At 66.9% G+C, this 19,092-nt stretch overlaps 1 protein-coding gene across 2 annotated transcripts in view; it reads left to right on the top strand.

Moving 5' to 3' along the window:
• Positions 1–10,793, top strand: part of INTS1 (integrator complex subunit 1) — a 29,604-nt gene extending 18,811 nt beyond the window's left edge. Inside the window, exons 29-47 of one of the 2 annotated variants that reach the window (XM_078074223.1) lie at positions 148–272; positions 1,327–1,434; positions 1,972–2,131; positions 2,424–2,564; positions 2,925–3,096; positions 3,174–3,297; positions 3,984–4,114; positions 4,602–4,689; positions 4,784–5,010; positions 5,092–5,215; positions 6,374–6,507; positions 6,923–7,115; positions 7,585–7,712; positions 7,988–8,100; positions 8,560–8,673; positions 9,625–9,695; positions 10,015–10,106; positions 10,235–10,344; positions 10,494–10,793. In XM_078074223.1, the coding sequence (XP_077930349.1) occupies positions 148–272; positions 1,327–1,434; positions 1,972–2,131; positions 2,424–2,564; positions 2,925–3,096; positions 3,174–3,297; positions 3,984–4,114; positions 4,602–4,689; positions 4,784–5,010; positions 5,092–5,215; positions 6,374–6,507; positions 6,923–7,115; positions 7,585–7,712; positions 7,988–8,100; positions 8,560–8,673; positions 9,625–9,695; positions 10,015–10,106; positions 10,235–10,344; positions 10,494–10,609 (2,471 nt within the window). In that variant the 3' untranslated portion in view covers positions 10,610–10,793. Of the gene's footprint in view, positions 1–147; positions 273–1,179; positions 1,435–1,971; positions 2,132–2,423; positions 2,565–2,924; positions 3,097–3,173; positions 3,298–3,983; positions 4,115–4,601; positions 4,690–4,783; positions 5,011–5,091; positions 5,216–6,373; positions 6,508–6,922; positions 7,116–7,584; positions 7,713–7,987; positions 8,101–8,559; positions 8,674–9,624; positions 9,696–10,014; positions 10,107–10,234; positions 10,345–10,493 lie in introns of both variants that reach the window. The other variant, XM_036105551.2, reaches the window with a different exon arrangement.
• The last annotated feature ends 8,299 nt before the right edge of the window (positions 10,794–19,092 follow it).

Genomic DNA, 19,092 nt, shown 5'->3' with positions numbered 1-19,092 from the left:
CATCTGGCTTCCTGTGTAAAGCCCTGCTCCTCGCGGGCCCCAGCAGGCCTGAGTGAGGCTGGGGGTGGTAGTGGGGGGAGTGCCGTCCCCCGCTGGAAGCCGGCCGGGAGGAGTCATCAGCTGAAGCCTCTTCCCCTTTCTCTGCAGACAGCGCAGAGGTGCCCAAACCCAAAAACAGCCCAGAGCAGCCTTCGGGCCAGGGCCGGACACGGGCTGTGACCCAGGTGCGGGAGCTTGCTCCCGAGGACGACCTGGCCAGCATGCTCCTGCAGGTACGAGGTGGCTGCCTGGGAGAGTCTCTCCAGGAGCGGGGTGCTGGGCGCGGATGGGGAGGGGCTTCACCCCGGAACTCCACATCCGCGTGGGGCGTGCTCTGGAGCCAGCGGCCCGGCCAGAGCAGGGCGACTGCAGACGAGCTGCTCACCTGCCGCGTGCCTCGCTGCGCTCACCCGGAACGGCGGTTGTGACGGAGCCCCCGCAGTTCCCTTAGGGCGGTGCCTGGAGGCGCCAGGCCTCTGTGGGACTGGCCCAGGTGCCACAAGCCCTCGGCCGCGAGCGCAGTCCTGACTTGCTCTGCCGACGAGGGCGCTGCTCCTGCTAGAGCGGACGGTCCCCGACCTTCAGCCTGTCCGGAGTTGTGTGTGTAGAACGGTCGTACGAGCGCTCGCTCCCGTGCCTCCACCTCTTGTGGACGCGCGTGCTCACGTGCGGCCCGCGGCCCGGGGTCCTCCGCATGGGTGCTCACCTCCTCACCCTGTGACTTTCGCTGCCGAGCGCGTCTCTCCCTGCTCGCGCACCTGCATGCTCGCTTTCTCTCGAGTGGGTTTCTCTCGAGTCCCGGGGCCGTGCTTGGGAGGGGCCCCACCCTTCCCCTCCAGCTGCAGTCTGTGCGCACCCTCTGGGGTCGGGGTCCCGCTCTGTAACGGAGGGGCCCACGTTTGCAGGGCGGTGGGCTTGCCTGCGGTCTCCCCCAAGTGGGCTCCCCGTGCAGGTCCCTGTCAGGAGTCCCGGGCACCCACTCTGTGCCTCCTTGGCGCATCCGGCAGGGACGGGGGGCTGCCGGCGGCACCCCGGCACAGCCTGGCCAACCGAGCGCGAGCGGTCGTGGTGCGAGCGCCGGGCGCAGGGCCCACCTCTGCCGAGCGCGTCCTCCTGACGCTGCCCTTTGCTCTGCTGCAGATCTTCCCGCTGAGCCCGGGCCCGCGGTGGCAGAGCTCCAGCGCCCGCCCTGCTGCTCTCGCGCTGCAGCAGGCCTTGGGCCAGGAGCTGGCCCGTGTCCGTCAGGGGAGCCCCGAGGTGACGGGCGTCACTGTGCGCCTCCTGCAGGCCATCGCCACCCTGCTCAACTCCCCGCACAGCGGGGCCCTGGTGATGTCCATGCACCGGAGCCACTTCCTCGCCTGCCCTCTGATGCGCCAGCTCTGCCAGTACCAGGTGGGTGCGTGCGGCAGAGCCCGGGGTCCGCGGGGGTCCGCGGGGGCCACGCGGGAGGGCCGCTGCGCGTCTTCAGGGCCTCGTGTCCACCCACAGCCGTCCCGGGCTCTGCCAAGCGTCCCCGTTCTGTCCGTCTGTGGGCCTTGGTGTGTGGCGTCTCGGGGACGGAGGAAGCAGGCCCCTACGGAGCTGGGCGTGGAGCCCGCACCTTTGTTTCCCGAAGCTTTCCAGCGAGCAGGGGACGGCACCGGGGATCGCTCCCAGCCCACGCGTGCGCCCCGGATTTTGCAATTTTGCCGTATCTGCTTCTCGGCTTGCGTGAACGCGTTGATGTTTGTGTCCCTGCGTGTACGTGGGGTGTCTTCTTTCTGAGCTGCACGACGGTGGGTCACAAACAGTAGGGGACCTCGGTAGCCGTGGGGTTTGAAAGGATCTGTCTGAGGTCCTGGTGCCCCCGGGCAGCGCGATGGCCAGAGACTCTGTGCGGGCCCCGCCCTGGTCCCGGCGCCTGCGCTGAGCTGCGGGTCGTCCCCACAGCGCTGCGTGCCCCAGGACACGGGCTTCTCGTCACTCTTCCTCAAAGTGCTCATGCAGACGCTCCAGTGGCTGGACGGCCCCGCTGGGGAGGGGGGGCCCCTGCAGGCCCAGCTCAAGCTGTTCGCCGCCCAGTACTCAGCACGCCACAGGATCAGCGACGGTGAGGGCCGGCCGACTCCTGGGGAGCGGGCCTTTGGGCTTGCTGTCACTCCCCCAGGGGCAGTGGGGAGGGGCGATAGGCTCGATATACAGGGGTGTCAGCCCCTGGGCTCTGTGGGCCCCGGATGGGCATCGGTGTGGACGTGGCCGAGGGTTGGAAAGCTAGGGCTTTGGGGAGCAAAGTAGGATCCTTGGCGGGAAGTGCGTGAGGCCTGGGGGCTCCCGGGACAGGGCAGGCCACAGGAGTGCAGACAGAGGGCTGTCCCCTGGCTTACACACATGCTTCCCTGCAGTGCGGAGCGGGCTCCTGCGCTTAGCCGAGGCCCTGGCATTCCGAGGGGACTTGGAGGTGGTCAGCTCCACCGTCCGGGCTGTGGTCACCACCCTCAAGTCAGGGGAGAACTGTGGCGTGGAACCCGAGCTTGTCAGCAAAGGTACCTCGGGGCCGGGCACTGTGAGGACCCCCAGCTTGGCCGCAGAGCGCAGAGGTCCATCTCCCAGGTGCCCCCAAAATGGGGCCTGTGGAGAGGAGTGGCAGTCAGCCAGGAAGGCCCCGCCCCCGGCAACGTAGCCCCGGCCTGGGCTCTGCTGTTGGGGTTTTGTGCATGCGGTGAGCCCACCCCGGTGATGGACTCAGGCCGAGCCACGGCTCACCACTGGCCGCCCTGGCCTGGGCACGCAGGGGCATTGCTGGCCTTGGGGGGCCCGGGGGCTGTCCGTCCTGGAGTCCGGTGGTCTGGGGCCTGTCTGTCCCCCGCGCTGGAGTGCCATGGAACACGCTGTTTTCCCCGCAGTCCTCCAGGGTCTGATTGAGGTGGGGTCGCCTCACCTGGAGGAGCTGCTGGCCGCGCTCTTGGCCCCCGCCCCTACGTCCCCGACCTTGCGGCCCGTCGCCGTGGTGAGCTCCCTGCTGCTGCAGGAGAAGGAGCCTCAGGCCCCAGGGGAGTCGGAAGCCGACGGCTGCAGGTAAGCTGGCGGGGCCGCGGCCAGTCTGTGAGCGGCCCTGGCAGGCCGTCTCTGAGCCCTCCCTGCTTTCCCTTCAGCCTGGAGGCCGTGCAGCTGGGACCCTGCTCGGGGCTGCTTGTCGACTGGCTGGAGATGCTAGACCCCGAGGTGGTCAGCAGCTGCCCTGACCTCCAGCAGAGGCTGCTCTTCTCCCGGAGCAAGGTGGGCTGTGCTCCCCTCCGAGGACCGATGGCCGGCACTAACCTGGTGTGGTGGGCGCTGGGGTCCCGCGGCAGCCCTTGCCTGGACAGTCTCTTTGTGTTGGTTCCAGCAGAAGCCCGGGCCTGACTCTCACTGGCCTGGACGGGTGTCCTGTCCCCGGTGACCAGTCACTGCAGCGGCCGGATCTGGTTGCTCGGGCAGGCGGGGAGGAGGGGGACCAGCACTTTGTGGCCCAGGGCCTCCTGCAGGGACAGGAGGCACCGTGGAGAGTGGAGACCGGCACCCCGCTGGGGATGGGGCCCCCGAGGAGCCTGTGGGGCCCTGTGGGGAGGGACTGGGCGTCTCAGAGACCCCCGATCACCCTCCGGTGTCCCCGAGTCTCTCAAGGTGCTTCCATGGCCGGTGGCCTTTGGACAAGACTCTGAGGGTTCTGGGAGCAGGAGTTGGGGATTTGGGTTTGTTTGCGTGCACTCGCTATCTCTGAGTAGCTGGTTCGGGTCAGCACACGCTGCATTTACAGCGCGCCCCAGCTGGGCCCCCCGTGGTTCGGGGGCTGCCAGGGCTGCATTCCAGGCAGGAGCTCTGGGTCTTTCTAGAAACATCCCTCTTCCTCTATTTTCCAGTGGCTTGAGGCTAGGTGGCTAATCAGCCTAGCAGGGACCATCCCCAGTGTTCTTCCTCCCCAGGGCAAAGGTCATCCTGGCCCCCAGGTGCCGTCTTTCCGACCCTACCTGCTGGCCCTCCTCACTCACCAGTCCAGCTGGTCCACGCTGCATCAGTGTATCCGCATCCTGCTGGGCAAGAACCGGGAGCAGAGGTGAGCACCCTCACCCTCCCCGCACCCTGGCAGGCAGTTGGAGGCAGCATCCAGGGGCCCTCTGGGCATCTGACCCAGCGTTCCCCTCACTGGCACCCTGGAGGGGGTTCCTGCAGTGGCTGTCACCACCGTGGGGATACAGAGCCCACCTGGTCCAAGTGACCCTGCTCTGGGCGACCACCAGCTCCTCGGATGGTGTCCGTGGCTGTTGTCCACGCTGTATGCAGGGGAGTCAAATGCCCACTCTGTGTGGCCAGTGGGCCTGGAGGGCGGGCGGGGCCAGTGTTGGTTTTGCTGGTGTGAGATGGGGACGTCAGGAGGGGCGGGGCAGCGCGGCACACGTCCTGGAACAGCTGACCTGGCCGTACCTAGAGAGCTGATCGGGAAGTGGTGTTTGTGGCCCGAACCTGACGTCACCACGGCTCGTCCTACCCTTTGTTCTCCTCTCTCGCCTGGAAACTGAGGCGAAGCTCCCGCGTCCTTGCAGGTTTGACCCTTCAGCCTCTCTGGACTTCCTCTGGGCCTGCATCCACGTCCCACGGATCTGGCAGGGAAGGGACCAGCGCACCCCTCAGGCAGGTGTTGGGGCGCGCCGCCCCGCAGGGTGGGGTGAGGCGTGCGCGGGCCTGGCCGGCCGGCCCTGGTGCTCACGGGCGCTGCTGCTTGCAGAAGCGGCGGGAGGAGTTGGTGCTGCGGGTCCAGGCGGCCGAGCTCATCGGCCTGGTGGAGCTGATCCTGGCGGAGGCGGAGGCCAGAAGCCAGGACGGGGACGCCGCCACCTGCAGCCTCCTCCAGGCCCGGCTGCCCTTGCTGCTCAGCTGCTGCCGTGGACACGACGAGAGCGTCAGGAAGGTGACGGCGCACCTGACGGGCTGCATGCAGCAGTGGGGCGACAGGTGAGGCTCCCCCTCGCCCGCGGGCCCAGGCCGCCGCCCGCGGGAGCCCGTGCACCCAGCAGCCGCCCCCGTGTCTTGCAGCGTGCTGGGCAGGCGCTGCCGGGACCTGCTGGTGCAGCTCTACCTGCAGTGGCCGGAGCTGCGGGTGCCCGTGCCTGAGGCCCTGCTGCATAGTGGAGGTGCCACGGGCAGCAGCACCTGCAAGGTGAGCCGCGGCTGGGGGCGGCCTGACGGGGGGGGCTCGCCACCACCCCCGCTCTTCACTCCTGGGGTGCAAGCCCAAAGCAGGTCCCGGAGAAACGCAGTTCTCAGCTGTAAGAGCCAAAAAGGACACGAGTGGTGCTGGCGCGTCTGGGCGGCCGTCCTCCTGGGCGCCGGGGGGCAGAGCGCGCCTCGCGCCCCTCGTCTGTCGCAGCTCTCGGAGGGCCCGGAAGCGGTCTTTTCTCCTTCGAGCAGCCCCCCGGCTGTGGGGCGGAGCAGAGGGGCCGGCCGCCTGCACCCCTGGTTCTCCGTAAGGCGCTGTGACGCACAGCCTGCTGCCCGGTGGCGGGCATCTGACCCAGCGGCCCCCTGGCTCGTCCCTCACGCGTCCGTCAGCCCAGAGTGTCCCTGCGCCCTCCCCGCCCCTCTCAGGCGAGCGCCCCGGAGCTCGCGCTGCGGGAGCGTTCTGTCCGGGTGGTGGAGGCACGCGCGCCTCGCTGGCCATCTTCCGCTCAGCGTGGTCCCGAGACCCGGCTGGGCTGTGGGGTGTCGCACCGTGCGGCCTGACCGGCCTGCTTCAGCCTGCGCACCGCGCGCTCGTGTGCAGGTCTGCCTGCCATCTGCCCTCGCTGCCTTTGGGCGCGTACGGGGGGCGTGCGGGGGGCATCTGACGGGTCTTCCGCACCCACTTCCGAGGTCTGGCCTCGAGTAGCATTTGCTACTTTGTCAGTTCAGTGCCGGGAAGTACTATTTTTTTATGACCACGTTTCCTTGTGTTTCTTTATGCATATTTTGCACAGCTGAGGTCATGCTTCGTACGCCATGTTGGTTTCGCATGTGAATGCACGTAGTGACCTGGCGTTCAGTGAGAGTGTGTGTCTGGTGTAGGGGTTGACTTTCAGTACCGTCTATGTGGTTGTCAGGGGGCTTTGGCTTTGGCCTGTTTGACGTGCACCCAGAAAGCACGGGGCCCGGGGGGGGGGGCGACAGCTTTCTCTGGTCACCCCACGACCATGCCAGGTCTTCAGGGAACCTGGGGCGCCCCGCCCCCAGTGAGCCCCGTCGGGGGCCCTTCTGCGGTGGGCTCGCCCCGTGTGGGGCAGGCACATGAGACACCAGGGCTGTGGGCAGTCCCTGGCCCTCACTGCCCCCGTCCCCTCAGCTGGATGGCCTCATCCACCGCTTCATCACCCTCCTCGCGGACACCAGCGACTCCCGGTCGTCGGAGAACAGAGTGGCTGACGCTAACATGGCCTGCAGGAAGCTGGCTGTGGCCCACCCCATCCTGCTGCTCAGGTACGGGCGCCCCAGCCGGCCCTTTCCACCCCAAGCCCAGCAGGCCCTCCGGTGGTTCTTCACGTCCTGCCGGCGCTCAGGTGCTTGTTCAAGAGCGGGGTCTGCGTCTAAAGGCTTCCTTGTGGACCGCAGGGCACAGTTAACGGCTGTCGGCTTGTTCCTGATGGAGCCAGAGCTGGGCCCAGGGAGAGCCCTGGAGGGTGGGTCAGGAGAGACACCACCTCGTAGACCCAGAAGCGGGTGGGACGGACAGGGTGGCCGGGTTGCAGGTGGACACGTCTGCGAGCCCCAGGCCGCGTGGGGAAGCCAGGTGTGCCTGTGTGTCTCGTGTCCCCGAGCGTGCGTTTCCTGCGGGGTCTGGCAGGGGTGCTGGATTTCTGGGGAGCGGACCGTGAGCGCTCTCTGTTGTCCCCAGGCACCTGCCCATGATCGCGGCGCTCCTTCACGGCCGCACCCACCTCAACTTCCAGGAGTTCCGGCAGCAGAACCACCTGGCCTTCTTCCTGCATGTGCTGGGAGTCCTGGAGCTGCTGCAGCCGCAGGTGTTCCAGCACGAGCACCAGGGGGCGCTGTGGGACTGTCTGCGCTCCTTCGTCCGCCTGCTGCTGGTGCGTGCGCCTCTGCCTGGGCAGTAGGCCTGCGTGCCCCTGTCCCTCCTCTGCCCGCTGTCACCTCCTGCGGCCCCCGCCACTCCCACCCCCTCTGCTCCCTGGCCCGGGGGCGCCTGCATCGGGGCCGGCCAGGCCGCCTATCCATGGCTTCTGCCACCCGGCCTGGGGACCAGCTCCCCGCCTGTCGTGTGCCCGGGGAAGGCCCGTGCTCTTCGGGGGCCGGCCGGGAGCGCCGTCGGGCTCAGTGCTGCCTTCCCCGCGGCCAGCTGCTGTTGCGCGCTGTTGTGCGCGTTAGACGCCTGCCTGGCCGCGCTGGCGGCTCACGAACGGCACGGCCGGTTTGAACATAGGGCCCAGCGCCCAGCAGATGGCATTGCGGCCTCCGCGGTCTGTCCTGAGGCCCGGGCAAGTGTGGTGGGCGGGCCGGGGGCGCTCCGGCTGTGAACGCACGGCTTCCGCTTTGCAGAGCTACAGGAAGTCTTCCCGCCACCTGGCGCCCTTCATCCACAAGTTCGTGCACTTCACCCACAAGTACGTGACCTGCAACGCCCCGGCGGCCGTGTCCTTCTTGCAGAAACACGCGGACGCGCTGCAGTGAGTGTGTGTGTGTGCGCACACGTGTCCGGCCCGCACAGGCTCCGTCTGGCGAGGGTCCAGCCGCAGGGCTGCAGGGAGGCACGTCCATGCTCGGGTCAGGGGCTCCCGAGGTGGGGGCGCATGCAGTGCGGGAGCCCAGGGTGGCGGGGGCTCGGGCCGCGGGGCTGCGTCTGTGCGGCGCTGTTCTGAACGCGCTTCCCGAAGGCCTGGCCTCCTCCCCGCCCGCCCGCCATCTGCGGCGTCTTCCTCACGGAGAACCTGTGCTCCCCCAGCGACCTGTCCTTCGACAGCAGTGATCTGGTGATGCTCAAGTCCCTCCTTGCAGGGCTGAGCCTTCCCAGCAGGGATGGTAGAGCCGACCGGGGCCTGGACGAGGAGGGCGACGGTGAGTGGGACCCACGGGGGTTCTGCCGGGAAGGGGCTGCAGGCCTGGCAGCCCCCGGGACCATGCCGGTGTCCCTGTGGCGTGTCCGGGCCGCAGCGGGGCTGGCACTGCTCCTGCCGTGAGGTCACGCTCTGTGCGGCGGGGGAGAGGCTCGGGGAGAAGAGTGCTCTGTCCCAGGCAGGTCCCAGCGGGCTCACGGTTCCCGCACGTTTGTTGAGCGCCCACTGCGTCCCGGGCATCGTGCTCGGGCCTGGGGCAGTGACCGCACCTTCTGGACTCGTGGGGTTCTGGGGGCTGCTTGGCAGGGACGGCCCTTGCTTACAGCGGTTTCTGGAGCCTGGGTGTTGGGTGCTGGCAGGCCGCTCCCCCCGCTCCCCCCGCCCCCCCGCCGGAGCTCCCACAGGCCCTGGGCGGGCGGTGCTGTCTCCCGTCTGACAGCACTGACTTCCTGGCTTCCAGAGGAGAACTCGGCTGGCTCCCTGCCCCTGGTCAGCGTCTCCCTGTTCACCCCCCTGACGGCAGCAGAAATGGCTCCCTACATGAAGAGGCTTTCCCGGGGCCAGACTGTTGAGGGTGAGTTTGGGAACCTGGCTCCTGCCGGCCAGAAGACAGCAGGGTCCCTACCAGGCTGCAGGAGGAGCGGGGCTGTCTCCTCATGGTCGGGGGGCAGAGAAGGCCTTAGGGGGAAGATGCAGGGGCTCGAGGCGGGGACGGGCTACTCTGCTGGGGGTCTCGCTGGGCAGCAGGCTGCAGACAGCAGGAGATCGGGGACCCCTGGGGCCGAGGGGCACCTGCAGAAGGGAGGCCTGACCGCGGGCTGGTGGGGGGGGCCCGCAGTGTGCAGGGGAACGGAGGGCAGGGCCGCTGCATGAACATGGGCTGTCGGGCACACCGTGGTGCTGGTGGCCCCCCGAAGTGGGTGTGCGCTTAGGGGTCAGTGTCCCTGTGCAGAGAGGAGCATCGGGAGCCGGGTGCTGCCTGGCAGGAGGAGTGGCTCTGGGAGGCCAGGGACAGGCAGCTGGGCAGGGTGGTTCCAGCGCAGATCGCTGGCCTCCTCAGACCTGCCAGACAAGGGCTGCGGGGGCCTGCACCTCTGAAAGCCTCCCGGTCAACCAGCGACTATTTGGGGTTGCTGGCCTGGTGGGACTGGGAAGCCAGGCCAAATCCCGGTGCTTTTCATCCTGAGGTGCTGGGGACTCCTGGGCTTACCCAGCACTCAGGAGGCATGGAAGGTTCCAGAGGGCACTGGCGCCAGCGTTCTGACGGCCACACTGCAGCCAGAGCACCGGGGGTCCCGCTGCCGCGGAGCCTGTGCAGAGGCGAGACCGGGTCCCTGTGGAGCCCCCGCTCTGCCCCTGCCTGGCAGGCGGGGTGAGGACCCGCACGGCCTGGGGGTCCTGCCACAGCACAGGCTCTGCTCCTGGAGCTTGCCCCCTCCTGCCCCTGGGTTGCTTGGGGACACGGGTCTGGCCGTGAGTCTAGCAGCTGTGACATGGCCCTCACGTGCCCCTCTGCCTGTCTCAGACGTGCTGGAAGTCCTGAGCGACATAGACGAGATGTCTCGGCGGAGACCTGAGATCCTGGGCTTTTTCTCGGTGAGCGAGCTGGGGACCAGGGGAGCCCTCAGCCCTCCAGTAGAAAGCGTGCTGGGCTGGGGGGACGGGGCACCCCGTGTCTGAACCTGGCCTTGCCCCGGGTGCTCACAGTTGAGCCGGGAGCCCACCCCTGCTCTGGGCTGGAACCTGCAGACCGCCAGTGCTTCCGGCCCCGGGTCCTGAGGCCGTGGCGGTGGGGGTGGGGCGTGGGGAGCGGGGTCCCCTGCCGACTCTCTGCGGTTGCTGTCGGGAGGCCTGGGGGCTGAGGAGCTGAGCTCCTGACAGGAGGGGAGCCCCGGTAACACCCCCGCCCCCCCAGACCAGCCTGCAGCGGCTGATGAGCTCTGCTGAGGAACCCTGCCGCAACCTGGCCTTCGGCCTGGCCCTGCGCTCCATCCAGAACAACCCCAGGTGAGCCCTGCGTCCCCACCGCCGGACCCCGGCCCTGTCCCAGCCCTGCCTGCTGAGGACCCGGCCGTGGCGCTCCAGGGCGATCTCGGGCGCGGGAGAGGTGCCCACCTGAGTATGCGCCTTCTCAGCTTTGCAGCGGACTTCTTGCCCACGTTCATGTGCTGCCTGGGCAGCCGGGACTTCGAGGTGGTACAGACGGCCCTCAGGAACCTGCCCGAGTACACCCTCCTCTGCCAAGGTGAGCCCCAGCCTGTCCCACCCAGGGTGCCCAGTGCCCCCAAGGCCTTCGCTCCCCGAGGCCTGGCTCTCAGGGGGGCCCAGACGCCCTGCTTCCGGGAGCCGCCTGCTCATCGGGGCCCGGACGTGTCCATCTTGTGTCTCATACAGAGCACGCGGCCGTGTTGCTACACCGGGCCTTCCTGGTGGGCATGTACGGGCAGATGGACACCAGCGTCCAGATCTCCGAGGCCCTGAGGATCCTGCACATGGAGGCGGTGATGTGAGCCGGCCTGCAGCCTCCCTCTGCTGGCCGCCTGCTGGTCCGCTCCGGGGGGGGAGGGCGCCGAGCCACCGCAGCAGTGCCCGCGGCCCGTGGCTCCCTGCCTGCACAGTGACGCAGGCAGACGCTCATGTCCCTGCGAGCCACGGCAAGGGGCTGGTTGAAATGAAACGTTCTGAATTCCCCGAGTGCTGGCTGCCTGGTCACCTCCCTCGAGTCGCCTGGGGATTGAGCAGGGCCCGGGAGGGGGAGCCCGTCTGCTGGCCTGGCCCACCCCTCAGCCCCTGCTCCCTGCTGTCGCGCTGGTCCCCTCTCTGCTCCCGCTCTCGGCCGGTCCTGGGCACCTAGGTTGGGCGGGGTTTGCTCGGGGGCTCCCGCGGACCCAACTCCCGTCCCACCCCAGAAGGGGCCACGGGCCCAGGACCCTTGGCTGTGGGCATCCACGCAGAAGCCAGCTGAACCGCGCCCTAACCCAGGACGATCCCATCCACGAGAGGGGGGCACCCCAGTGAAGCTGCAGTGCTGGGGTGGGGGCCTCGCCTGAGAATTTGACCTGGGGGCATGGCGGGGGCAGTGCCCCACGAAGTCAGCCCCTCCCATGAGGCCCCAGGGCCCCCTCCGCGTTGGCCTCGCCCCCCACCCCGCCGCGCTCCCAGCAGCACCGGTGTTGCCCCACCTTACCCTCCTACCGGCTCCGGCTGCGCCCCCCCCAGCAAGCTCCCCTGCCCGCTTCTGCTCAGCGGGGCCACCAGGGGGCGCCGTGCCTAAAAAAACTGGCCCCAAAGCCGCTGGGCCTTGGCGGGGAGGGGGGATGGTCCCGGCTGAACCTCAGCCTCAGCCCCTGGGGGCGACTGGCCCTGGGGCGTGGTGAGAGTTGCCTGCTCCTTCCCCTCGCTCCAGGGGGCCCTGCACCCCGGCCTGGCCTGGCCTCAGCATGGGGACCGCCACGGTGCCCCTCCCTGTGTGGAGCAGGCTGGTGTTCCGTTCCTTCTCCCGACCCCCTTCCTGGGCACCCTTGCTCCCTGGTCCCGAGCTCTCGGCGGTCGGCCTCTATCGGTCCTGCCCCCACGATGGCCCCTGGGTTCCAGATCCTGTCGTTTCTCAGGTCCCTGTCCCGCGTGGCTCGCAGTGCCTAGCCTGGGGCCCGTGACCCTGGCCTGCCGCCCACTCCCAGCAGGCAGTCTCAGCCCCCACCCACTGCAGCCCTGAGACCCCGAGAAGGGCGGGCTCCGCGGGGGGGGGGCGCCGGCCTGGCTGCTGGGATCATGTCACACGGTGCCCCAGGGTGGGGCCTCCTCACCCGGGGCCCCAGGATCCCCGGCAGGTGGGTGGTGGGCTCCACGTCAGCCGGTGCACGGAGCCCCTGGCCCCAGAGTGTGGGAGGGGTCCCAGCAGGCAGAGAAGCAGGCTCGCCCATCTCTGGGCCTAAGGTTCAGGTCCAAGGTAGCTCAGGGCCCGATGCAGCCTGGGCCCCTGCCCACCTCGGCCTGGCCTCCCCTCCTGGCCCCCTCACTGCGTTGGCACATGCTTCAGCCACCCGACGGAGAAGGGCGAGAGGCAGGGGCTCAGCTCCGCCGTGGGGGGTGCGGGAGCTCCAACAGCCCCCAGATGCGGCCCACCCCCCTCAGCACGGCAACGACCCAGGCATCCTGGTGTGTGCGTGGGCAGGCCGGTCACTGCGGCATTGGCCATGGTGGCAGGAGTGGAGGTCACCAGTGGGACCACAAGGAGCCTGGGCACGCGGGCGAGCCGCGCAGAGGGACAGCGGGGTCTGACGCCGGTGTGCGGGCTCTGGCCGTCACGTGCAAGGGGCTCCTGGGACGCTGGCTGTTACCTCACTGCCCGCGGCCCCGCTGAGCACCCGTTCCCGGTCACGCGGTCTCCGTGTTATGTGCCAGGAAACCGGCGCAAGACGGTAGCAGGCTCCGGGGCTCGGGCTGGTGCTGGCATGGTTGAGACGCGAGTGCAGGGGCCGTGGGGCCAGAGTCTGCCCCTGACCACCGGCTGCGCCGCTCCTCGCCTGGGGAGACGGACGGAGGTCCCGGCCACCTGGGCGCCCAGCCGGGGCCAAGTGTGGGGGAAGGGGCGCCATAGGGGTGTGCACGCCCCCCCCCCCGGTTCCCGGCTTTGTGGGCGAGTGAGCGCACAGGAGTGAGGATGCGTGGGGGTGGGGGCGCCCCCCACTTGGTGTCACCTCACCTCCCAGACGGCACACGACCTGCCCCTGCCCACTCGGCCCCAGGCCTGAGCCTGGGGTCTTTGCCCCCACAGGCCTAGCAGGTACCAGGAGCTCAGCCCAGTTAGGGCCTTGGATCCTGAGGTCAGCACCCTGGGCTCGCTGTCTTCTTGCTGCCCGTCACTCCGCGGCTGGAGGTGGGGGCCTGGCTTGGGGCTGCTCGGCGTTCCAGCCGGGCTCGTAGGGTGTGCCGAGCAGCTGAGGGAGGGAAGGAGGGCCGGTCTCTGGGAGTCTTGGCTTCAGACCCCGGGTTGGGAGCAGGGGGTGGGGGAGCTGTGGTGTGAATGTTCCTGCCTGGCCCTCACACCCGGGCTGTGCCCGGGGGCTCCCACTGGTGGGACGGGCTGTCCGCGCCCGCTCGGGCTTCAGTCCTGGGCACATGACCCTCAGCAGCGGAGCTCCGGTCTCTGGGCCTCCGTTGCCCTGTCGTTAAGAGGGGCTGCACGCACCTACCTGCCAGGAAAGTGGAAGGTATTTGAGCTGAGGTGGCCACATGAAACACGTGGAGGGGGTGCCCGGGTGCCACGGGGCAGCCGGTCATGACAGCTGCACACACCAGGCCTTCCCAAGCCCCCTGGGGGCAGTGCGAGCGACAGCGGCGGCGTGGGGGCCTGGCACCCCATGGCTGGCGAGCCGGGATTTGAACCTGCATTTGCTGCACCGTCTCCGGTGGACGTGCTGTGGACCTGGGACACCAGAATCGGGGCTCGGCCCAGACGGACACGGAATCCGTGCAGGGGGCAGGGAAATGTGAAAGCAGAGGGTGTGCAGGTCACAGGGCTGGTGCTGCCCCAGGATGGGCCGACAGGTGGCCACAGAGCTCACCCGTGACCTTGGCCTCCGTCTCTCTGATCCCCCAAACTCCTCAGCGGTGGCCGCCCCCTTCCGAGCCCAGGGTCCCCAGGTCCAGCTGTGGGGGTGGACATTCAACAGGACCCCCGAGGATGGGTCCCCGTGCATCTGTTCTCGATCAGCGAAGGCCAGTGGTGAGCCGGGTAGTGAGTTCCCCGTTACAGGGGCCAGTGTGGCCTGGACCGCTCTGGGGCTCCGAAGTAGTCCCGTGCCAGACCCGCGGCCCCCTTCGCTGTAGGAGAGGGGGCAGGCCCCGGGGAGGATGCCGGGCCAAGGCCAGCCCCACTGCAAGGGCAGCCAGTCCGGGGGCTTCCTTCGGCGGCGGCGAAGGGGTGGGGCCGGGTGGGGCGTTGCCATGGTGACCGGCGCCGGTTTCCCCAACAGCTTCAGGACAAACACCTGGTTTCGTTTTCAGTCCTGGGAAGGGGTGGGCCCTGACTGGCCTGGATCTCTCCCCACCAGGTGCCCAGGGCCCGTGTCCCCACGTTCACCCTGGGAGGGCTGGCTGACGTCCCCATTTCACGGATGAGGGCAGCGAGGGCTCACAGGGCAGACCCGCTCAGGTCCTGGGTCAGGACCTGCCTCCTTGTCTCCTTAAAGCAACCGAGGACCGACCTGGTTAGGCCCAGCCAGGCCGAGGTAGGGTTATTTCAGGTGTCGGAGGGGAGGGCGTGGTTTAAGGCCTCCCCGGGGCCTGCTGTCCCCTCCCTCCCTGGATGAAGGACCTGCTGGGAACGCTCGCTCTGGGAGGACGGAGGGACGGAGGGAATGCTCTGGGAGGACTGTCCAGTTCCCTCATCCCAGAGCCCACTCACCAGTACAGACCCCAGTGCCAGTTTGGCCCCCAGGGGCCCCACAAGGCCCATGCCCGGGGAGTCAGGAAGAGTTCACGGAAGGTAGACTGCCAAGTGGGTCTGGAAGGATGAATAGGAGTTTTTCAGGTGAGGACCCTGCTTATTAACCTACAGTTGAAGCCACAGGGCTCTCGACGGTCTTCGGGTGTGAGTGGTGATGAGCGCACGGCCCCGGTTCTCTGCCTGGGCCCTCCTGGCCTGGGGGGAGGGTGGGGCTCAGTGGGGAACAAGGGGCCGGCCCGCACATAGTGGGGCTCGGTGGTCACTTGTCTGGCAAGTGGTTTGGTCCCACCTGTTCCAGATGGGAAGAGGAGGCCCTAGGAGGAGGCGGCGGGGGGACGTCACAGGGCCACAGGCAGAGAGGATCTGGGTGAGCACAGGACGTCAGCTGCAGGGCCCAGGGTCCCTGTGACCGTCCCAGGGCTGACGGCCACCTGCTCTGCACACCTGGACTGCTGCCCCTGGCCTCAGCCTCCCCGGGGGGCCTCCTGAGGATGCGGAGGTGGAGCTGGGGTACCGTGGAGGGGCGGCTGGGTCCCAAAGACCCCTCAGACCCTCTCCTCCCTGGTCAGCATTACAGCCCGCATCTCACAAGCCCACGGGCCAGACTTGCAGCCCCGAGAGCCTTTGGCATGGGTGTGACTGCAGGAGCTGAGGGGCTGCCAGGTCAGAGTCCAGTGTGCGGGTCCACCACCCCAGGTCCCCCCGCCCCAGGTCCTCCTGACCCTGACTCTCTGAGCTCTCCAGTCCTGCTCCCATAAGGCCAGGGGCGGCCTCGCCTGACCTCTCACCCCCAGCCTTGGGACGGGTGACCCTAAAGGCACAGGCCGCGTGGGGCTCTAACACCAGCTCAGCCGTGGCCTCGGGCAAACCCCTGAGCCTGCGTCCGCGTCTGTGAGACGGGCCTGAAGGTAAAGCCCCAGGCTCAGGGTGGCCGTGAGCGGCGGCTGACCCAGGAAGTGCCCAGTGAATGACCGGCTCTGTGAACAGAGACGTGCTGTGATCCGGCCAAGGACACACAGCCATCAGAAGCGGGCTGGGCTTCCATGGGCCCTGGGCCTGCCGCCCGGCCACCCCCCGCAGCCCCCGTGCGCTCTGTTTACCAGGGGCTGGGCGGGCCAGGCCTCATTACAAGGGGCTCCTATAAATGGCGTGAGGAGGATTAATAATGTATTTATAACACATCGTCGTGGTAGCCGAAAATGATCTATAAATGTGCGGTAAATGTTTTATAATGTTTTTGTAACCCGTTATAAATGATAAATGGCAGACTATAGATGCTGGATCAAATATTTATAACGCATTGTGTGCGATGTTGGGCTGCTACAGTTCAGGAAAGCCATTAATAATAAAGTGGATGGAAATGGAGAAGTTACCGACATGCCCGGCAAAGCCATTTATAATGAAATGTAAAATTTGGCTGTTGGAAGCAACCCACGAGCCCTTGCCGAAGCACTGGCCAGGCTCTCCCCCAGCCCAGGAAAGGAGTGGGGTCATGAATTATTTGTGAAGCGTTCCGACGAGAATGTATGCTATCCATAGTATGCCATATAAATATGCTATTAATATACCCCAGGCGGCATGCATTATTCATTGGGCCTAATTAATTAATGGGTGGCCCCTGAAAATGGGGTGTCACAGCTTCTAGATCCCTCTCCTGCCTGGGGCCGCAGGCTCAGCGTTGGCGTCCACGGCGGCCTGGGTGAACCCGTGGATGGCACCGGGGTGACCGGCCTTGAGCAGTGGGGGAGAAAGGACATCCCTGATGATCTGCTGTGAGGCCAGCGTGACCCCCCCAGCCGTCCTTCCTGTGCAGGCCGTGCGCAGGGGGCTGTGGTCCACTCCAGGGGGGCTCTGCCCACCTCGCCCCACGAGTGTCCATCTCCTACAGCCACGATTGCCGTGGCCTGGGCAGGGAGCCGTATCTCCGCCGGCCGCCTCTGGTGCCATCCTCCCTGAACACCCAGGGATGAGAGGCCCTGTCTTACGGGGAAGATGAGGAAGCCCCAGAAGTGGGGAGCCTTCCATAGGGTCCCCGGGCAAACCACTCTCTGACCGAGATCTCCAACTCAGCCGGCCCGTCTGATGCCAGGCCGTGTCCTGAGGGAGCCCCGGCCCCCACTCCTGTTCTGGGACCCATTCTCACAGCAGGGGTTCTGTGGGCACCCCTGTGCAGTGTGGCTGCTCCCGTGGATGTACCGCAGTACATAAAGGCTCTGAGAAGTCCTGCAGGGAGAGCTGCCGGGCCAGGCCACCTCCCTTTGTTCTCGAGCACCCCATGCCCCCCCCGCCCCGCCACCCAGCCATTCCCTCTCTCCTGGTTTCTCCTCTGCCTCAGAGGCTTAAGGAGCTGCTGTTCCTGCTTGGCCCATCAGCCCTGGGTCAAATTAGTTACTTGGGGTGGAATCCAGTTGACAGGTCTACGGGCCCCGCCCCACCACTGGGACTCTTCCTGGGGCCCAGTAGCCAACGCCTCCTCCAGAAGCTAAACTGACGCACAAGCTGGAGTTGGCTTTTGGATGGAGACTAGTGATGCCTCTGGCCCTGTCCCTCCCCTTCCTCCCAGGGTGGGCCCCCATCATCACCAAGAGGGGCAGAATGTTCTGGAAGCAGGAGGTGGGGGGACTGACACTGTCTGGCCTGGAAGTCCTGCCCCCAACCAGGGTGACCACTGGGGCAGGACGACGGCCTGTGCTGACCCAGGCTCCTCCTGTCCTCACCCCACGCTGGGGCCGGGGCCCCTCCCGGTCAGGTCTTCCCGGCTGGTCAGGTGGTCCCTTCTCTTCTTGGGACCTCAGTTTCTTGGGCTGCAGGAAAGGTACGATCAACCCACTTTTTTTCTTTTTTTTTTTGTTAAACATAGGGCTTAGGGCGCCTGGGAGGCTCAGTTGTTAAGCATCTGCCTTCAGCTCAGGTCATGATCCCACATCGGGCTCCCTGCTCGGCGGGAAGCCTGCTTCTCCCTCTCCCACTCCCCCTGCTGGTGTTCCTGCTCTCGCTGTGTCTCCCTCTGTCAAATAAATAAATAAAATCTTAAAAAAAAATAAACACAGGGCTTGAACTCGAAACCCTGAGATCAAGAGTCGGACCCTTAACCACCTGAGCCACCGGGGTGCCCCTGATCAACCCTCTTTTAAAGGGTGGCTATATTAAAAGGGGAAATGGGTGCGAAAACTGATAGGCTGGCGGGCCCTGCTCCCTCCTCTCCAGTTCCTCCGTGGGAGCTACATTTGCCTTTTGTATTCCTCGGACCTTCATTCCTGCCTCAGGATGCACACACCATTCCTTCTGCCTGGGAAATTCTTTCCTGCCCTCTTGGATAAGTTCTCTCTGCTATCCTTCAGGGCTCAGTTCCCGTGCTCCCTCCTCAGGGATGCCCCCTCCCATTTTCTGAACCAAGACAGGGTCCTTCTTTTACCACTGAGTGACTGGCACCCCGTGTCCCCTTGAGGTGCCGTCCCAGGTGCACTTTTGCCTTTGCTTGTGCATGTGTCATAGGAGGGGAAAGCCGGCTAGCCGCCGCAACAAACACCCCAAAGTGCCAGCAACTGAACCCAGTGCGCATTCGTGTCTCACTCGCTCAGAGGCCCACAGCTGTTCCTGGTCAGTGAGGCCTCGGCCTCCCCCTGCGTGTCCTGTGCATCCGGCTGGCAGACCGGGCAAGATGGTGAGTCTGGAGGTGTGCCCGTCCCCTCCGTTAGGCAGAACTCAGCCCTGCGGCCCCAGCGTCCTGCAGGAGGGGCTAGATTGGCTCCGGCAGGGGAAAGCGTGAATGTGGAGGTCAGAGGCAGGACCGGGGGGGGGCGGTGCGCGGCTGTGGGAGGACAGGCGGGAAAGCCCCGGCTGGGAGGAGGGGAGGATGGCTGATGTGATGGCCCGCTACGAGGACAGGACCTTCCTGGGGAGCAGCGCAGGGTGTGAGCAGGGGCGGCACGCCCTCACCCCCGTTGTTAGAGATTCTGTGTTGAGAATCCGTTGTAGGTGGCAAAGCAGATGCAGGGGCAGAAGTTGCTGGTGGGAATCCAAGCTCACACTGGGTGGTGGCAGTGGTTGGTCTCCTGCTGGACTGCATGTGGGCATCGAGCGGATAGGAAGGAGCCATCAACCCCTGTGGGGCCAGCCGTGGGCGGGGCCTGTTTGGGGTCCTGGAGGAGGGGCTGAGTTCAGGGGACCAGCAGGGCAGAGGCTCTGAGGCCAGTAGGGGAAGGGTAGGGTGTGGGGAGGGTGAGGCCAGGGAGGGCAGGGGTGATAAGGACCGGGAGGCATGACGAGCGGCCTGGACTTTATTTTGAGTGCTGCAGAGGCCAAGCAGGAAAGTGCTTGACCAGTTGGCTTTCTAGAAAGCTCCTTTGGCTGCTGGGGAGGGGTGGGCTATGGTAGCTGGAGGGGGGCAGTAGAGAGAAGTGGGTGGACTGGGGGTGCCCTGGCTTGGAGGTCCTGGAGAGGAGCAGGGCCAATGGAAGGACATGATGTGCTCATGGGGACACCACCACAAATGCTGCTCCCCAAGTCACTGTCCCTAGAGGAAGCTGCGTGGTGACCGGC

Source organism: Halichoerus grypus, chromosome 6, assembly GCF_964656455.1.
Source record: "Halichoerus grypus chromosome 6, mHalGry1.hap1.1, whole genome shotgun sequence".
NCBI classification, from domain to species: domain Eukaryota; kingdom Metazoa; phylum Chordata; class Mammalia; order Carnivora; family Phocidae; genus Halichoerus; species Halichoerus grypus.
Note: the sequence above shows the minus strand (reverse complement) of the source record. Positions and strands in the feature narration are given on the sequence as shown.